At 45.0% G+C, this 21,243-nt stretch overlaps 1 protein-coding gene across 7 annotated transcripts in view; it reads right to left on the reverse strand.

Annotated features, from left to right (window-relative positions):
• Positions 1-17,625: 17,625 nt before the first annotated feature.
• LOC146081108 (sodium channel protein type 5 subunit alpha-like) overlaps positions 17,626-21,243 on the reverse strand; it is a 388,187-nt gene continuing 384,569 nt past the window's right edge. For all 7 annotated transcript variants that reach the window (XM_083189076.1, XM_083189080.1, XM_083189078.1 and 4 more), the window contains one exon: positions 17,626-20,926. In XM_083189076.1, coding sequence (XP_083045202.1) covers positions 19,689-20,926 — 1,238 coding nt within the window. In that variant the 3' untranslated portion in view covers positions 17,626-19,688. The remainder of the gene's footprint in view (positions 20,927-21,243) is intronic.

Here is a 21,243-nt window from a genome sequence, read left to right on the forward strand (position 1 = left end):
CCCTAATACCAGGATTGAAAACTCCAATTTCAATCAAATCCCAGCATTTTAGGGGCCAAGTCCCGGGATCCCGCCAATCTCGGGATTGGTCACCCTAAATTCATCTGGCTAATATATACACAATATAGAGCTGTATGTATCTTGGCCATTTCTCTGTGCTCACCAAATAGGTATATCTGGGCAGCAATGTTGTGAACACACGGAATAGAACAATCTTGTAGCTGTATAGCCAAAGACACTGGCTATTCTGAATCATGCATGTGTATCAGTGGCGTAAATATAAATTTTGCTCCCCCCTGCCAAAAAGTTTGTGGCGCCCCCCATCCCCCCCTGGCTCCTCCCCAGTGTGTTTCCCCAGCGTGTGACGTGATGACGTCACATGCATAACGGAGAAGCTGAAGCAGGAGAGAGGAAGAGAGACCAGCAGACACTGCTGTTTCCCTTGGCTCCGACACATCCCAGGCCGCCCTAGCACGCCCACCTGCCCGCCCATCCTGTCCTGTAGCCAATAGCCGGCTCTGTGTACAGTCAATTGAATCAGTGGGGGAATTTGTCGTCTCTGCCATGGCCGCACCCGCACTGCGGATGGCTCGCCTCCGGTGCTCAGTCAGTGGGCAATAGCATGTCAGTGCGTCGAGCGGGTGCCGGCGCCCACACAGACTCCGCTGCTGCTTGCTCTCCCAAGCAGCAGCTGGGGCTGCCTTACAGTAGTTACGCCACTGGTATGTATTCTGATCACCATCCAGACAAATCTTCTACACCTAACATAGGATCAGGGTCGCTGAGACAGCAGCGGAGCCCGGGTACTTAAGGGGCAGGGTCCCACCTCTTCGGGAAAACATGATGAGAAATTCTATGTTTGGGAAGTAGTGCTGCGAGCGGCAAAGGGGCAAACATCTCAGGGTTTCCATGCAGGGTAAGCAGGGTTTCCATGTGTGCATGCCCGCATGTCTATATATGTATGTGATGAGGTCAGCTTCCCAGTGGTCAGGATGTCGGCGTTCCATATAGCGACGCCAGTATCCTGACAACCACCTGGAGAACGGTGCCGGACTTGCAAAATCAATTAGGATGCTAGGGGGAAATCCTGACTGCCGGGATGCCAAACGATAAGTATGTGGGCAGCATGAGCATGCACTTGGGAAAGGGGGGTTAGGTTTAGGCATTAGTGGGGCTACCTAAGGTTAATCTATGGGGAGGGGGGTTAGGCACTTAGAAGAGGGGGATAAGGTTCAGCTGCAGGGGGAGGGGAGTTAGGGTTTGGCTAAGGGTGGGGTTATGTTTAGATGGTGGGGTGTGGGGTTTAGGTTTAGTCTGTGGTCGTCAAGAAGGTAAGGAATAGGCTATGGGGTGGGGGTTAGTAACTAAGAAGGGGGATAGGGTTCAGCTGTGGGCAGGGGCGGGCTGGGCAGGTGGGCAGGGTGCCGCTCAATCAATGCAGGCGAAGCAGCCTGTGGGGTCCAGTTATTATACAGGGGGGAGCAGCCTGTAGGGGTCCAGTAATTATTATAAGGGGGAGCAGCCTGTGGGGGTCCCATTATAATTATTATTATTATTATTATTATTATTATTATACTGTTGTGTCCTGTTATTATTATACAGGGGGAGCAGCCTGTGGGGTCCAGTATCACTCACTCACCTGCTCCCCGCTCCCTGACCCTGCACCCTGCTGAGATGAGTTCCGTCCGTGGCAGCTTTTGCAGATTTCTATGGCACCTGGCAGCTCATTACCGCCCTCCAGTGGCCGGCGCCCTAGAGAAATGCCTAAAGCTGCCTAGTGGTGGCGCCGGCCCTGTGTACTTCAAACTGATATCTATATTGCAGTGTAAAAATAAAGCAGCCAGTATTTACCCTGCACAGAAACAATAAAACATCCAAATATAACACAATCTCTGCACATGTTACATCAGCCCCACCTGCAGTACACACTGGGCAGTTTTGAGCTGAAAGCTCAAAAACCAAAAGTGATTGTGACAGTAAGTGCCGACATCGGACCCTGACTCACAGGGGCTATTGTCGCTTATGGGGGTCCAAGTGACCCCCAAAAAGTGACAATAGAACCTGAGCTCAGCGAGCCCACAAGGGGCTTGATTGTGCTTGCTCTCCCGTCGGAGTACCGGCAGTCGGAATTCTGATGTCGGTATACTGACCATCGGAATCCCGACTGTCGGCCTGCCATACCACACCCCAGAAAATTGCCCACTGTGTACGGGCTTTAAGACCCTCTATGAATATGAGTGTCTCTCTGTTTAATGTCCCCTATGATCCAACCCAGCCCTGCCTGATAAATAAGGAAAACAATATTTGAAGACCGACAACTGTATATCAGGCCCCATGAGGCCACCAGTAACTGGTCTGGCTGGCCATCTCTGATTGTGGACCTGAGGCTGTTGTACTACTGGCCCCATTATTCCAGCCCATAATGGGAATCTGCAATATTTGCATGAGTTCTAGAAAGACTAAAGCCAGCTTCCATACCTTTTATTTTAACCACTTAACCGTAAAATTTGATTTTCTCAGTGGATGCTCATTGGCGTCCATGTCGACAAAAAAACCTCATGTTGACTTTTGTTATGTCGACCTATTGCTTGCGGTGACCTTTTGACCATGTCGACCTAAGACATGTCAATCATGTGTCGACCTTTTGCCAATCGACCAATAGTGGTCGAACTATTCACCGTCGACCTAAATACTGTCGACCAAATGACCCATACCCATCACAATCATTGTGACAATGCCAGGCAAACGGTTAAAATGAGTGCATGGCACCAAAGTAACTTTGGGCCAGATGCGCTAAGCTTGAACAGTGATAAAATGGAGAGTGATAAACAGCCAGCCAATCAGCTCCTACCTGCCATGTCACAGGCTGTGTTTGAAAAATATCAGGCAGGAGCTGATTGGCTGGCTGTTTATCACTCTCCATTTTATCACTTTGGAAGCTTAGTGCATCTGGCCCTGTAATATTTATGGCCCTGCTTTAATATGAAGCTTACAACTATTAAGGGTTCAAGTCAATATATAAATTCCTCTAATGAGATTTCCCACGAGTAACATTTTCTCCTTTGGAGCATTCTCTGGATAAATTCCAGCTCAAAAATTACAAACTCCATTAAATAGCTTTAAACATGAAGTACTTGTTATTTGACACATTATTGTCTAGGAAATAACAGTGTTCCTAGATGACAGGCTGCAGCATTTCTTGCTGTACAATCGGAATCTGTGACACTGCAGGAGTAATCATCATATGTCATTATGCTAATCAGGGAACTATTGTAATATGTTTCTAATAAAACATTACACAAAGCTGATTCTGAAGTATTCAAGGCACATGTAAGCATTCAGCGAAGAAGGAGCGCAATCAAATCACATGTACAATAAGCCCACATGCCTGACTCCTGAAGTACAGATTTTATATATACATATCTATATCGATCCTGTACTGCCTGACGACGGGCTGAATAAAAAAGCCCGAAACGTTGCAAATATGCACCTCTGAGTGTTCTTGAATTTATTTTGGAAGGAGTGAGTGCCGGTGTTCTGCTTCCTATTACAATACCCCCTCCGGGCACCTTCACACTGCAACAGAGAGTAAGTGCCGACTACTCGCTACATACATATCTATATATAGATATATATATATATATATATAGATATATATATAGATATATCTATATATATATATATATATATATAACAGTATAGCCTCCGTTGTGTGCTAAGTTTTTTTCTAACAAGCTGCTACTCCGATAAGGCTCTCCTGTTAGTGAGAGTCTAGGTACAAAGATGTGGAAAAAGAGGGGGGTTATCGGAGTGGGCTGAACTCGGTACCACCTAGGCGATTATATACTTATAACAACGTGATGCACCAATCACACTTCATATAGCAGTCTTCTGTCACTTTCCAAAATAAAAATGTAAACTTTGTTCAAACAAGAAGTTCTTTATTAAAACCCAACGCGTTTCGTCAGAATGACTTCATCAGGGGTGTGACAAAGATAGACCTTATAATCAGGTCTGTACCATGAAAGGTATTCTTTGAAAAATTATATCACATCAATATATGGTCGTCTATAAAATCCAATATGTGGTGATCTGTAAAATCCTGAATCGACCTGTCAGGCCAGGTTTTCAGAAAAAAGTCAGGTCCTTTATATGAGCTGCATAAAAACTGGGTTTTGCACATGCGCAGTACAAAGTGCCTAAAGTGACCTGGGCCCCTGGACTTGGGTTCCCTGGAATTACACAAGCCTATTGCCCAGGCACTAACTGCAATTGGGAACCCCAACCTTCTGCCTTGAACACACATATAACAGGAAGCACCCAGTTGCGTAACTATAGCTCCGCAGCCCCCGTGGTGGCGGGGGGCGCAGAGAAATTGGGGGCACCGCCGGGGTGCTGCGGGGCTATAGTTACCCGCGGTTTGCGTCTCGCCCCGGCTCTCTGCCGGGACCTACCTGACCGTCACGGTCCTGGCAGGCACCTGCTGCAATGAAAACTGACAATTAGAAAATGGCTGCCCCCATACTGCAGACAGTTTTCTGTCTGCAGTATGGGGGCAGCCATTTTCTAAGAGTCAGTTTTCATTGTAGCAGCAGGAGCCGGCCGGGACCGTAATGGTCAGGCAGGTCCCAGCAGAGAGCCAGGCGAGACGCAGACAGCGGGTGCAGGTACGGATTAGAAGGGGGGGGCGCAAAATAGTTAGTTACGTCCCTGGAAGCACCAGGTGCTGTTGATCACCCAGTGATTTCCAATACATCCTAGGAAAACCCAGGTGGGATCCCCTAGCCCTGCTGCGCTGTTATAAATCCTGGAATGGATCTTCCATTTAACCTTTATGTGGAATTATGCTGTCCCTGCCACAATTGCAGGATGGGATGTTGCAAATACAGTAGCACCCATAAGGTTCTACAGGGTTTATTTACTAAGATGAGAGTTCTACAGTATGTTCCATTGAAGATGGGATGTTGTTATAGGCAACCCATCACATTCTATCTATTATATTCTAAAAGTTTCTAAATAAATAAGATGTAGATTCTGATTGGTTGCCCATAGCAATATAACATCTTCAATAGAACTCCAATCTTAGTAAATAAACCCCTACTTCTTATTTATTTAGCACCCTCTAGAACAGGGGTGGCCAACCGGTCAGAGGTAAAGAGCCGAAAAATATCGGTAGTCAAGCTAAAGAGCCGACATCATGCGCGCGCCGAAGGCGCATGCGCCAAAAAAAGGGGCGTAGTCTATTTTGACCCCTTGGGTGGGTGTGATACAAATATGCCCCCCACGGTGCCAGGTATGCACCCACAGTGCCAAAAAGCTGGTATGCCCCCACAGTGCCACAAACTGCTATGTCCCCACAGTGCAAATTTCCCAGCAACAGCACTCACCATTGTTGCTGCTGCTGCCAGGCGAGGAGAGGACAGTCTGGTGTCCCCCTGCGGTCCTCCTGTCATGTCACAGATGGGAGGAGAGCACAGCACACCGCGCGTCTCCTTCCCCCTCACTTCCCTGTGACTGGACCGCCCACCAATCAAAGCTCGCTGGCCGGCTCCTGATTGGCTGCTGGCCCACGAACTCTGATTGGCGGACGGCCCAGTCACAAGGATGCACAGTAAGGGGTAGGAGAGATGCACAATGCGCGCTCTCCTACCCTCAGAAGGAGAAGGGATTCAGGGAACTGGCAGCATGGGAGACTGGGACAGACGGTGGGCGGCGGGCAGCAGTGGGAGCAGGAGCCGCACTTTACAAGGGGGAGAGCCGCATGAGGCTCAAGAGCCACAGGTTGGCCACCACTGCTCTAGAATATACTAGAGAGAATCTGATCTTCAATAGACCTAGTAAATTTCTAGGTTTCTGCTATGATTATTGCATACCTCACAACTGTTCTGCTTTTGTCAGCATAGTCCTGTTTTTTGGGGGCCTTCCGACCCATGGGCTGTAGTTTTCCAAGGGGGAGGGGAGACACACGGAGCTTTAGAAGGAGAATCAAATGCACATGCCATTTATTCACAGTGGGAGAACAGCCTGGGGGGCAGCCCAGGAGTATTGTGCCTCTGCAGAATCAGCCACACAGATTGAACAGATCGGCCCACATTATGCCACTACAGGAGTGTCCCAGTCCACAGTATGCCACTACAGGAGTGTCCCAGTCCACCGTATGCCACTACAGGAGTGTCCCAGTCCACAGTATGCCACTACAGGAGTGTCCCAGTCCACAGTATGCCACTACAGGAGTGTCCCAGTCCACAGTATGCCACTACAGGAGTGTCCCAGTCCACAGTATGCCACTACAGGAGTGTCCCAGTCCACAGTATGCCACTACAGGTGTATCCCAGTCCACAGTATGCCACTACAGGAGTGTCTAGTCCACAGTATGCCACTGCAGGTGTATCCCAGCCCACAGTAGGCCACTACATGAGTGTCCCAGTGCACAGTATGCAACTACAGGAGTGTCACAGTCCACAGTATGCCACTACAGGAGTGTCCCAGTCCACAGTATGCCACTACAGGAGTGTCCCAGTCCACAGTATGCCACTACAGGAGTGTCCCAGTCCACAGTATGCCACTACAGGAGTGTCCCAGTCCACAGTATGCCACTACAGTATGCCACACAGTATGCCACTACAGGAGTGTCCAGTCCACAGTATGCCACTGCAGGTGTATCCCAGTCCACAGTATGCCACTACAAGAGTGTCCCAGTCCACAGTATGCAACTACAGGAGTGTCCCAGTCCACAGTATGCCACTACAGGAGTGTCCCAGTCCGCATTATCCAGAGTAGTTCCCCAGTAAACATAATTCCACAGAAGTAGTGCCACAGTCCATCCCCAGTCTGCAATATGCATTCATAACAGTTCCATAGGCGAATCTAAGGGGTGGTCCAGGGGTACACCGGACCACCCATTAGACTGCCCGGCGTTCTGTACCTTTAAATATATATTTACCACCGATGCCCGGTTTTTACACCAAAAACATGGCCACTCGAGGGCTGCGCGCATGCCCGACTGCACGCACCTCCTCCCATAGTCCTTTGCAGAGCGTGAGCACCCTGGGTGGCTCCCTCCGTTTGTTCTCCTCCCTCCTCCACGTGCTGCGGCTAGCGTGTGTGTGCAGCAGCCAGCACTGGCTGGCTGCGGGGGATTGACAGACTCGTCCCATCCTGAGACTCTGTCCTGACTCCTCTTGGCACCGGTAAGTGCAGTGAGTCAGTGTTATTTGCGCATTGCCTTGCCCTGCCTGTGTCCAGAGCCCTGCCCTTAAAAAAAAAATATGCAGTAATCTGTTCCCCCTTCCTGTCCCTGTTTTTTTGTACTTATACTGTATGCTCCCACAGGGTGAATTGCACTCCTGTGAGTGGGGAGGATTGGGGAATGGTTGATGAGTTGAGGTAGTGATCGGAGGAAGGGTGTGTGTGGCTAGCCCCTGTTAAGCCATGCTCCTCAAATGAGGCCATGCCTCTTTTAATCCATTATGTGTCTGGGACCAACCATTAGCATATTTCTAGATTCGCCTATGAACAGTTCATAACAGTTCCACATTAACTGGTTGAGGGGAGTTTAGCATTGCTACATCCTTTAAATTACCTTTCATCCTTGTCTTTGCTATATGTCCTGTATTTCTTAATCTGCACTCCCCTGTGTCAGGGCCAGATTAACAGTTGCCTCGATGAGACTACAGCTCCAGCTCTCCACCTTATGACACCATGATTGCCAGCTGCCCACAAGTTGCCTATTAACCATAAGTATTAAAATAGAGGGAGTTCAGAAAGTCCTCCTGCATTAAACACTTTCTCTGACTTTCTCTGGGGAATCACAGACCCACCAGAGAACCTGCAGCACAAGCTTATTTCATGTAAATAAAGTGTCCATATCACTTAGCAGACTTAGGGCGGGATGTATTAAAATACATCGCCGCCCTTCGCCGCCCCCCTGCCGCGATGCTGCCGCATATGTACTAACATATGCGGCTGGCATCGTGGTGCGGTGACGGAGGCCCCCCGCGATACCTGTACACTGGTGTGCGGGGGGTCTCCATTACCTCCCTGCCGCCACGCTCTCCCCTCACGCCGGGGACAGCTATGCATGCTGTCCCCGGCGCTTCCTCCTCCCCCCTGCAGCCGGAAGGATGTCCGGCTGCTTCACTAGGGGGAGGCAGGGCTTACCTTCTGGGGTCCAGGAGGACCCTTCAGGAAGGTAAGCCAGAGGGGGGGTCGGCGAATCGGCGGGTTTGCGTCGGCGGGCGGCGAAAAGAAGCCCATAGGCTTCTATAGGGTATCGCCACCCAAAGGTGGCGATACCCTTCAGTGCGGTATCATTTTTGATACATTGGAAAATGCGGTAAAACCGGGGTTTTACAGCATTTTCCATTTGATACATCTCGCCCATACTCTGAGGGGAGACTTGCTTAGTACGCAACTGCTTTGGTGTATTTTCGAACTTCATGTATAATTACCAGCACAATTTTTTTGTAACTTTTATGTACAGATGGAGCCCTCTTGTCTTTGCAGGGGCTGGCGATTCAGACCCCACCAGCCACCAGCCGTTGCCAGGGGGCACTCGCGCACGAGATGCTTGCATGCCCAGTGGCAACGGAGCTCCCTGCCACCACCGTCCCCCGCCACCGTCGCCGGTCCCCACTGCCGCCCCAACCCCCCCCCCCCCAACCATCTCCATGGAGTGGAGAAGGGCAGGGTCCTGCCTGCCCAGCCGACGAGATACTGGGATGCGCGTGCGCATGAGAAGCACGAGCGCCCCAGTCTGATGGAGTCCCTCTACACCGGCTCTCACCAGCGGGGACGTTCTGGCGAGCGCCGGGAACAGAAGAGAGGGGCTCCTTCTGTATGTACTTATAATTACTGACCATTCACCAACACTATGGTCTGCAGACTGTAGCTTGTACTGCGCTATTACCTACAGGTTTGCCATTTTAATGTTTGTCTGAATGCTGTATCTTTGCTATATATTTATGCATGGCATTATTTGGCCAACGTGAGATGGTAAACTCCTAGTTAGTACACATGCTTGTCCGTGTACTGCAGTGACATGGTACAGACCATCTCATCCTTGGCATATCACAAAATAGTGCCAGAGGTCAGAGAAAGGGTCAAAGAGAACAATTTACTTTAATCGTCCGCCTTCTAGGAGCGCTTGTAACCATATGTTTTCTACATTCATCTAATTAAGTATAGCAGCAACAATGTAAAAGGTCATGTAGAGAAGCACCATGTATACCGCAGAACACATATGTAAGTATTCATTCCAAGCATGAACTGGACAAGGATTCATAGCTCACAAGGAAACAGCTGCAGGGAAGAAGAACTTGCTGCACTTGTCAACTGCCAGCTTGTGTCTAATTTAGGTCTCTCAGATGTCCTGGGTGCAGGACTATGATTATGGTCTTTGTTTTCAGCATACAAGACCTAATCAGTCACAGTGACTGAGGCTCTGAGTCACAGAAACACATGGTGTCATACCTATAGTGCATAGTCTGCAGCACCTTCATTTCATTAAGTAACATACAGGGCCAGATTAAGCCCAGAGCACTTTAGACAGAGGGCCCCCTTACTGGCTGCAAACTGCACGGGAGAATATTACACTGTCAAAACACAGAGTAAAGGCAGTATTAACTTTGTCAATGGGTAACTGCAGGGAGGGGGAATTAATATAAAAGAAGATTTATTGCAACTTAAATGACATCTGGAGTGCCGCGCCATTGCTGTGTGCACTACTAACGCTGGCACCGCAGCATCGGCAGGTAGGTGAAGCTGCAGCACTACTCCACTCCCATGTAAAAAACCTTTAGCTATAAAAAATACATGCCAACTACAGGGGGCCCCTAGATAGAGGGGGGGCCCAGGGGTACTGACTCCCTGAGCTCCCCCTTAATCCGGCCCTGGTAACATATGCTCATGCTAGTACTGGCCCCTTCCCTGATGTACAGACATGTAAAGACTGAAACAATCACATTAATCTTCTTCTGATGCTGTAATAACACCTGGTCACAAAACATGCACCAGCATTATGGTACTGCAAGATCAGATTTTCCATCTGGTTATGGCCTCCTATGTGAGTGGTTAAGAATCTGTGTTAATGCAACCACTTCAGTGACACACCTGCAGCCCTCCCAATGTCCCTGTGTTCCCCCCTCCCTATCACTACCCAGTTACCACAAGCACATTTTCAGTACATTTCTAATACCGTGCATTTCCTCCCAAGTGCACCTTTAACAAATATGCCATACAAGTATTTAGGGTTTTTCACTCACACAGTAACTAAAAAACCACTAAACTCTGTAAGTATTGTGTTTGACTCAGAACCAGGCCTTATAGCCCTAAGGCACATCAACCCAACCATGTCATCCCCACCCAACCATGTCATCTCAACCCAACCATGTAATTTCAACCCAACCATGTCATTTCAACCCAACCATGTCATCCCCACCCAACCATGTCATTTCAACCCAACTATGTCATCCCGACGCAACCATGTAATCTCAACCCAACCACGTCATCTCAACCCAACCATGTAAACGTGGCAAATACAACAGTGCAATCACTTTACTTCTGCTTCTGGGCCGGCCTTGCTACTACACTTATGTGGTCATCATGTCCAAGCAGTCATGCTGGGGAGGGATCCTACAGACCCCTTCCAGGTAACCATTGTAGTCTATAGCCTATAGCATAAGAGTGGTTAACATCATCTGAATATTATCTAAGCTACAGTACTATGGCTAAGCAAGTCATTCTTGATAAATGTAGCATTTAAGCATCACTCATAGGATATAGCAGGGGTCCTCAAACTATTTTGCTCTGGGACCCCATAACACAATAAAAATAATTACAGGACCCCAGCAAGTTACTGCAGATCGTCATCACATCACATGTGTAGTCAGCAGACAGCACATAAATGATGGGAGGAGTCTAAAATAACAGACAGTTCAACAGATTTTCCAGACTCCTTGAATCACTGACTGAGATTAGAAAAGTCATCAGCCTGATGGTCAGCAACATGGAGTCGTGACCCCATGCTGAGAAGGGTGGGACCCACTTTGGGGTCAGGACCCACAGTTTGAGAACCACTGGGATATAGGATCACAGCTGGCATCTTATAGAGTCCCCTGTACATACACTGAGAGGATCCTTATTATTTGTGGGTTCCCCCAATACATGTTTCATGAGGTGTCCCACAAATATAGTTGTTCATTGTTAATTATGCTCTGCTGAATATTATCACTCAAAAACTTCCATGTAAGACAGCGCCTGATTCAGAGATGGACGCAGTGGAGACATTTCTTGTCACTGTGTAGGTGCCAGGATGGAATCACAGTATTTGCAAAGTGATTGACAGTCAGGCCACCTTACATCCAACTCCAATAACTCACTAACAGTAATAGGAGGCAATGTATTTGACCTAAATAAGTGAAGTTGCCCATAGCAGAGTCTAGATATTTTTTATTGAGTCAATTATGTCATCTTTAAAAGGCTTGATAGATCTCCGACTCCACCTTAAGCTGCATGTAAACCTTAAAATAATGTTTCCAAACATTTCACTACAGTAGGTGGCTGATTGAAATTCAAATCTGGTAATTTATTGGATCAACTGACAATCCCCATTTGCTCCCAAATGTGCAAAAATGGTGGTTCAGACAAATTGGTTAAATCAAAAGCACCAATTTTATACTTGTTTTGAAAGTGACTTTTGTTAACCGCTTGTAAAACTTTTGTAGATCTTATGTCCTTCTGGTTAGTAGTGTATGTGAATACAGGAAGGGCCAGATGTATCAAGCTTCAAAAAGTGATCAAGTGGAGAGTGATAAACAACCAGCCAATCAGCTCTCAACTTTCATTTTTTAAACCAAGCCTGTAACATGGTAGTTAGTAGCTAATTGGTAGTTTATCACTCTGCACTTTATAAGTTTTTGAAGCTGGATAAATCTTGCCCCAAGGGTGGGATGTACTATCACTAAATGCAGCCAAACCTCCAAAAACTGCTGTTATGTAGATCATAAAGGTTTAGCTCATTCCTCTTTTTCTCACAGTGGATGGTTACAAGAACATGTCCCTTATCATGCAGGATTTAAATGTAGATGTAAGGGGCTAACACAGGCATTGTAGTGCAATACAGGTACAGTATACAAATAAATGGCCACTGACAAATGATGAAATGAAGAATTCAATTTGATTTCTCTCCTGGACAGTTCTTGGTTCTTGGTCACAGATGCAAAATAAACTCACAGCTTGTTCTCAGGCCTGACACTTGTTACTCACACTTCAGATTCCAAAGTCACTCCACTTTCCTTAATCTCATTTTAGCAACGCACACACACACTCCACCCAAGGTGAGTAGACAGCCCACTGCTGCACTCAGATCTCTGACAAAGCAGGCTGACAGCACTTGAGTTTGACCTCTCATAGTTGTTCCCAGCATTATCATGGACTTCCATTTGCATCAGAGGGAGAGAAAGGGGGAGAACCAGAGGAAGACAGAGAGATTGGGGGAGCCAGAGGGAGGCAGAGAGGAATGGGGCAGAGTGATGGAGAAAGAGGAGAGCCAGAGGAGAGAGGGATGAGGGGACGAACACTACCTCAGTCATTACAGGACTCTGAACACAGCCACAGGTCTCTTGTGGGGATGGGCCCTGCCTCCTAAATACCCATTAATCCCAGCAGTGACAGCTGGCCAGGCTAGGGAACAGGGGAAGGCATGACCATGTGCTGCTGTTATTGGTATAGCTCCAATCGATATCGATAGTGTAAACTGACATCTATGTGATGTATGACCATCAATGGTTTTGATGGTCATCCCTTTTCTTTGACTGACTGTCCCATAAGCTACAGGCCCATGAACAGCTTGGGTCCCATTGCATCTTCACCCCCTGCCCCAGGGTAGTTACGCCCCTGCTCACCGCTACTCCACTTTTCAGGAGATTCAGTGAATATCCTGCTATGATTAAATCCCAGACTCTCCCTCTCCTAACTCCCGCTGTATTACTATCATTGCTGGGATTGGGTTTGATACGGATGCAGATTGTTATACAGCTGCAAATGAGTTTCAGAAAACTTCGGCCAATTCTGAGTCAGACTGATCAGGAGCGGATCTCTCTTTGCATGAAATGCTGCAAAAGATCTGACACATGAATCCATAGGATACTTGCATTGACAGTAAGACTGGCTTCCTCTGTATCCTGAAAATACAGCCAGTCTATGCCCAAATCTGGCCCTTTACGTCTAACCCAATGACTTGCAGATGGCATTGAGGCATCAGTGGCTCTAAGGACCTTCTCATTGACCACAGAGTCTAAACCATATGTACAGGAATTAAAGGATGGACATGTTCCCTCCGGCACCAGAATGGACATTTATATGCTACATGCACTCTCATATCTATGGAAGGGGGTATTACATTGATGGGTATATTTTCTAAAAATCCATTTTGAATGATTTTAATTCATGTCCGAACGATCTTAATTGAGGTTGGGCTTGCAGGGTTAAGACACAATTTTACTAAAATAAAAAAATTAACATAAAAATCCAGATGATTTGCCCTTATGCTACACGGGAGGTTTCGGTCATCCCTGAGGTCGTCGTAGCACACCTGCGTTATGGTTTGAAAGGCCTATTATATTAGTAGATATGTATTTTGGCCCTGCAATACCAACATTGATAGACTACTTAGTTGATCTAAATCGAACAAAATCGACCTTTGGTAAACATACCCCTTAATGTCAAATTTGTGTTTCTCTCTACCTGACATACATGTACAAGACTGCTGTGTGTCGTCGGAATGAGGTAAATAAATCTCGCTTCTGTTTGACAAAACACCTGGAGTGTTCATTGTAATGTGTGCACAGCACACAAAAGGCAACATGCAATAATTGGCAATAAAGGAACACATTCTATTCACACATTCTCCCGCACTCCCACGTTGCCTACCTTTTAACAACACTCACTAATCACTCTGTTTACAAGAGACCTCTTATTCTTCACCAAAAATCTCTTCGTACATATTCTCTTAAGCTATTGAGTTTTAATTATAATGAAGAAAAATAAATTGTCTTAAAGAAAAACATTTGTTCCAGCAAAACTATTCCCTCAAAAGCACAAAACACACACACAGAATAACGTGTCCAAGTTCTTACTAAATTATATCGACAGTTCACTATATGTGTTATAAAATCTTCATAGGGCACGAGCATTGCAGCCCATGGCATTCCCATGCCCTGCTGAGAGCTCCCTTAAACAATATTGAAGAACAGGTCTCATCCGAAACACGCATGCCCAAGTAGTTCTAGGGTATCTACCCGTACCACCCCAGAAGGCCCTGTGAACTGACCTGATGGCATGGCAGGGATAAGTTAGACCAGGCATTCCCAACCACGGTCCTCAAGGCACACCAACAGTACAGGTTTTAGTTATATCCAGGCTTGAGCACAGGTGACTTAATTAGTACCTTAGTGATTCTGATTAAACCATCTGTGCTGAAGCCTGGATATCACTGTTGGTGTGCCTTGAGGACTGTGGTTGGGAATGCCTGAGTTAGACACTGCCCCGCTATAGTGAAATCCCATCATGTGAATTAATGTGCTTGCTGTGTGATTAGAAATGTATTAGAGTTTGCAGCTGAAGGAATATGTCTGAAACCATTCGGTAGACGGTCACCATAGATTGATTTTCCCAATGGTCAGAAGCAGGGCCGCCAAGAGAAATCCTGGTCCCCGGTAAAACAATTTCCTGGGGCCCCCACAGATAGAGCTCCCCGCACACTCTGCTGGCGCTGCCTCCCCCAAGCCGTCATGGGGGTCTGCGGACCTGCTGTTATGCCGCTGCTTCCAAAGAGTATACAGGGACAGTGCGCGCCGAAGGTGCCCACCAAAAATGTACACCGTAATTCCTATTACACATGTCACACACCCATTACATATTATACGGCATGCAATAATGCCCATTACACGTTATACCACACACCGTAGTGCTCAATAGACATTATGCCATGCACCTTAATACCTATTACATATTTTACTACATGCCATAATGCCCATTACATGTTATTCCATGCACCATAATGGTCCTTACATAATATGCAACACACTGTAATGCCTATTACGTATAATACCACACATTTTATGCCACATAAGTTCTGCTTACCTAAATGCTCATTGCTATGGGTTTCATGCTTGATGCCAGGGGTTAACATGCTCTGCCAGGGGTTAACATGCTTGTTGCCATGGGTTTACGTGCTCTGGCAGGGGTTAACATTCTCTACTAGGGGTTAACATGCTCATTGCCATCGAGTTACATGCTCTGTCAGGGGTTACATGCTGACTTCCAGAGTTGGATCTCAGCCTCAGCAGCATGCAGGGAGGCAGCAGACACAGAGCACCCAGCCACCAAATAAAAAAAAAACCTGTGTGTGTGTCCAGACCCGGGGCCCCCTGACAGGCCTAAACCCCTCCCCCTACATCTGACTGGGAAGCGCGAGTGTCCCACACGCACAAGTGTCCCAGTTTCCTGCCGGCAGGGGATGGGAACCCTGCACGTCTCCACTTCTGGGAGATGGGCAGGGTTAGGGGGGATCGGGGAGGTGGGGGACGGCAATGGGGGGTGGCGAAGAGGCGGTGGAGACCCGGGGGGGGGGGGGCTCCAGTTGAAGTGGCTGGTCCATCCATGGGCTGCCCTGATGCTGCATTGTAGAGAGTACAAGTATAAACTGTTCAGAATAGCTCCTCCCATCCCCCCTTCATGCTTCTGTACCCCAGCTACATCCCTCTTTTCTTCTACTCCTCCAATCCACATACTCAGGGTGAAACCCTCCTAACCCCATCCGACAAGCCGGCGCGGACCCGGTGGAAGTCGTCGGAAGGGGACGCGTGCGCATCTCGTGCGTGCGTGTCCCCTTTCGCAGATACAGATGGCGGGTGGCGGTGGATGGCGGCTGGCATCGCCATCTCCATCCCCTGCAAAGACAAGCCCGGCTCCATCTGTAGTTATTGTAGTCAGCTTGTGTCTGCAACTGTGTTTACGTTCGCGCCTAACCAGAGCTTACGCAGTTAGCGTAGTCAGTCAGTGTTACGCAGTATCCACCTGAGATACAAAATACTCCTATACTCCTCCCCTTGGGGAACAGCAATACCCCCCCCCTGAGGTACAGCAACCCTCCTCCCCCAGAGGTACAAGTATATTCTTCCACCTGAGATACAGCAATACTACTATACTCCTCCCCCTGAGGAACAGCAATACTCCTCCGCATGAGTTACAGCAATACTACTCCCCCTGAGCAAACCTCTGCAAAGAAAAATTTTTTAGTTATACATTGAGATTGAGAAGGAATTGCTAGAAGATGAGCACTGTGTAAAAGACATTCTGGAACATTAGAACCAGACTTTTCAGTAAAACAACCTTTTATGTTTCATTTCTAAATGACTATTTAGTTTAAATAAATAACGAAAGTGACACTAGCACTGTCATTATACTATGTGATAACTGTGTTTGTGAAGCGTTTAAATACACTTTTCAGCTGAAAGAAAATGGAAGTCCCATTAAAGTATAGAGAATATCACCAGCTAAATTGCGAAATTCAATATTTTTGTGGCGTGGGAATGGAAGTGTGCCCCTCTGTACCACAAGGAACTTTTCTTAAAATACCCAATTTGCCACATTTCTTACAATACCCTCTTCCCATCCTCTTATCACATTTTCATTATCTCGTTTAATAAAAGAAAATCTTTTTTATGTACTGCTCTACCGACCTTTACTGGAAAAGCTGTCACATGATATTTCTTGCACTATTTTCAAATTTCAGCTTCACCACAAATACTGCCATTTTTCCTTTGTGTCCCCACATGCACCCGGGCAAAAATCTAGGCAGACTTGCACAAACTTAGGTACCTGATGGGATCAATGCTTAATTTGCACTGCACAGCTCTAAATGCATTTGGCAAATGACTGCCAGATGGAGTATAATAATCTATAAACAACAGTTTAGGATTTTTTGGGGGGTAAATGGGCTTTAGCATAAACCTTTTGAAGGGTTGAGTTAATTACTTTTTAAATTAATTCATTAAGATTTAATTAATTTGTATTAAAGTCATGGTTTACATCAATGAATGAAAAGACTGCACATAACGTCAGACAAAAGTGGCAATACTGAAACAGCTCAATGATGCCTTCATGAAACACATCATATTGGACAGTCTGTCTAACTTGTTATATAGAGCTATCATTTTTTTCATAATTAGAGTTAGCCTTAGATATGTATTATTAATAATAATAATAATAATAATAATAATAATAATAGTAGGGAAAAAATGACGTGACACAGTAGCAAAGATACGATCATTGGTACACAATGGGTGAAATTTAATAGGATGAGTGATTCAGAAAGTGAGAGATTTGGTAAGAAATCTCCAGGTTTTTTAAAGCTGCAATCACTTACACTGCAAAACCAGTTTGATTTTGAATTGTAAATGATTGCCGCTTTAAAAAAAACTGGAGATTTCTTACCAAACCTCTCACTTGCTGAATCTCTCATCCTATAAAATTTCACCCAATGTGTAAAATAAAAGGAAATAGTAAACTGTCATTCGGGATGAAGGAATCTACAAATGGTGCAAATAAGAAGAGCCAAGGACATAAAAAAGAATGATAATTTTATTCAAGTATATTCAAGGTCAATACAAGAAGTTCTCGAGGGAACTTTTTATTACATGTGCTGTGTAGATGACAAGTGGACATCACTTGAGATTAGAGGATGCGCGCTTTTATGTGCAACATAGAAATGGTTCTTTACAGTAATGGCAATGGAAATGTACACACAATTAAGTAATGCTAGCAGATGCAGTTGATAGTTTTAGCAACCATTTAGACATTTTTGGAACAAAAGATAAATGGATGCAACAAGTTATACACAGTAATACTAAACCAGGCAAAACTATAAATGATGTTTTTTGAAGTAGTGATTGTATTTTGTTGCCTCGTTAAAAGGAGGAAATGGCTTTTTCTTTAACTTTTAGTACATAGGGAGCGAGCTTTATTCAAACAAAAGGCACAATGAATCCACTCAGCCGTACAAAGACTGTATGCGAATGGAGAGAGCCAACAGCGATACAAAGTGCATTTACTCTTATGGTCCGCATCACACCAATCTTATCAAATCAATTTTCTTTATTTAAAAATAATCTGTGATATGAGACAACTGACTACAGAGAAAAGAAAATCCATTACACAGGGTCGGTAGTTAGTTTGTATGTATGGTGAATCAGCACACAGAAAAATTCTGTACTGAATCACTGTACGTATTTCCCAATGGTGCCAAACAGCAGCCAGGATTTTCTAGATAGACACCCAAAGATTGCCGTGACAGGCAAAATAAACCCCACAGTGGATTCTCACCCTTTAAACTCATGAACTGTACACTGCACCAAAAAGTAAGATGGGATTGATTTTTACACCAAGCCTTGAGTGGGTTCCTCTAGCATGCTGTAGTCCAGCTAAATAAAGACAACTACTTTGATAGGCTGTGGATGGAAGACACAAGATGATATGGCAGTTAGAATGGGTTGAAAAACATGCATTGAGGGTATATTGATAAGATGGGGATGGGAAAAAATGACATCGTTATGGAAGAAACATTGCATAGACATTTTGGGTAGAATGCGGATGAGCAACTGAGAAACCCTGAGGGAGTCTGAGACATGGAGGCAATACAGAGACTTACTGTATATGGTGGGACACGTGGACCACTCTATAGGCAAGATGTATAGGGTGGGATGTAACTCAGTCCTAGACCTGATTACATCATGCCCATAGAATGAATTAGTAAAAGAGCAGAAAGAATCATGGAAGGGATGAGAAGTGAGAAGTGGTGGCCGCTAAGCTAGAATTCTAGTTATTAGCTGGGGCCTGACAATTTTTTTTTTAATGTCTTTGATTAATTTCTTAAAAATCCTGAAATAAAATTCTTCTCTCAGACATATTTCAACAAAATTGTTGGTTATTTAGCACACGTTAATTAACCCTTTTTAAAAGCTTTATTTGCATTACCCATGCCAAGCAATTACACGTCAGCTTGTAATAACAGTTGAAATGCTTGTAACAATTGTGAGCAGCAAGATCCCATATTTTTTTCTTTTTCTTTTTATATTACATCGTTTGAGAGATTATAAAGCAGATCTTTAAATGACCGTCTGCTCTCTCCTTGAAAAAAAAAAAAAAAAAAAAAAAATTTTTAATGTAAAAAAAAATATCAAATATAAATTTATGAAAGACCATTCAAGACATATACAGTAGGTGTATATAGTTTTGCTACAGCAGCTTGTGATATTTGGATTTAACTTAGATACAAGGTCATATAGAACCTTTAATTAAACACACTAGTATAAGACCATAAATGAATGTATACAATCAGGCTTTGTCTGTGTATAGAGATACATTGCATCACTCTGTTACACATTAGCATACTCATAACCACACCACTGTTATTACTTTTTAGGCTGCATAAGTTCTGGATGTAGAAATATAAAGCAAAGTTGACTGGTAATCAGCCAATGATTGTAGAGCTTCTGCACCCAGTTCTTCAATTGAAAAGTTATTTTTATTTGCAAATAAATTGAACAGGAGGGCAATCAGAACCGTTGTGCACTTGTACATCATTACATCCTGTAAACGATATTTGATAGCATTTAAAAAAACAACGATTATACAAACGATTCTTTGTCTCTGTCTGCACATATTTTACAATCCGTTGACTCATCGCTTTTTGCAGTGTCTTCCCCTTCCAACTGGATATTGTCACCTGTGTCCCTGGTTACACTGTCGTAAGAAGGTGGAAAAGAAGTGGAAGAGAGAGATTCCACTTTATCCAAATTATGCCCAAAATTCTCATTCATAATAATTGCTATAAGGCCTTCCTTTTCTGGGGCATCTTCCTCAATGATGTTGCCATCACACGACCTATGACGGTAAAGGAATGAGGCTTGTTTCATGGAACGGTGAAGCAGATGCCTCCTATAGGCTCTTTGGATGATACAGGCTGACACCTCTTCATGTTTACGTCTTAGGGTTGTAGTGATAGGCTCGTAAGAAATTTTTGATGGGTTGGCCGCCATAAATTTTTCTTCCATTTGTATCTTTAAAGCATCCATCTCACCGGTTTCACCAAGAACTCTTTTGGTGAAAGCAAACAAAATATCTAAGCAATGAATCCTGTCTCCACTGACCATAGGAAGGTCCATTGCGATGAGTTTAATTCCATTTGGGATTGGTATACGTAAAGGCTCAGCAATAGAGTCTGCAAACGTGGAAAGTACTGAGTAATTAATGAACTGTGTAGCCTCTGGGTCAAATTTCTCCCAGACTTCATAAAACATTTCAAAGTCATCCTCACTTAGAGGTTCTGTGCTTTCCTCTGTTGCAACACTGAAGTTCTCCAGAATGATGGCAATGTACATATTGACTACGATAAGAAATGATATGATAATATAACTGACAAAAAAAACTATTCCCACTGGAGGATTTCCACAGTTCCCCAGCGTACTGCTTCCTGGGTTGGTTAAAAAGGGATCACAGTCGGGTCCATTACTGTTTAAAATCGGGTTGAGAAGCCCATCCCATCCAGCTGATGTTGTTATTTGGAAAAGACAAATCATGCTGTTTCCAAAAGTTTGAAAGTTAAACATGTCATCAATCCCACCTTCCATCTTCACATATGCAAAGTTTGACATGCCAAATATAGCGTATATGAACATTACGAGGAACAGCAGGAGGCCAATGTTAAAAAGGGCAGGAAGAGACATCATCAAGGCAAACAAAAGGGTCCTTATTCCTTTGGCTCCTCTAATAAGACGGAGAACGCGTCCAATTCGTGCTAAGCGTATTATCCTGAACAGGGTCGGAGACACAAAATAATTTTTGATAATATCCGAAAGTACGATGCCTAAAAAAACACAACAAAGAGACAAAAAAAATTACAATCATTTCAAACATAGGTCTTTGTTGATAACATATTTTCTTAAACAGACAATAATACAAAATCAAGAGCTAAAGTTCAGATTTTGGCATTAATGATTACTTATTTATATTATTTATATTTATGTGTTCTATTATTTATACTTTTTAAGCCTTTCAAAGTTTCAAAGGTACTCTTTACCTAGCACGGCGCCCATCGCGGGCATTGAATGCACTAAAAAATCGGGTGCGACGCGACCGACACGATGCCCGCGATTTCCCATAGGGACCAATGTTAAATTTCTC

This window comes from Crinia signifera, chromosome 5 (genome assembly GCF_055691185.1).
Source record: "Crinia signifera chromosome 5, ASM5569118v1, whole genome shotgun sequence".
Lineage (NCBI taxonomy): Eukaryota > Metazoa > Chordata > Amphibia > Anura > Myobatrachidae > Crinia > Crinia signifera.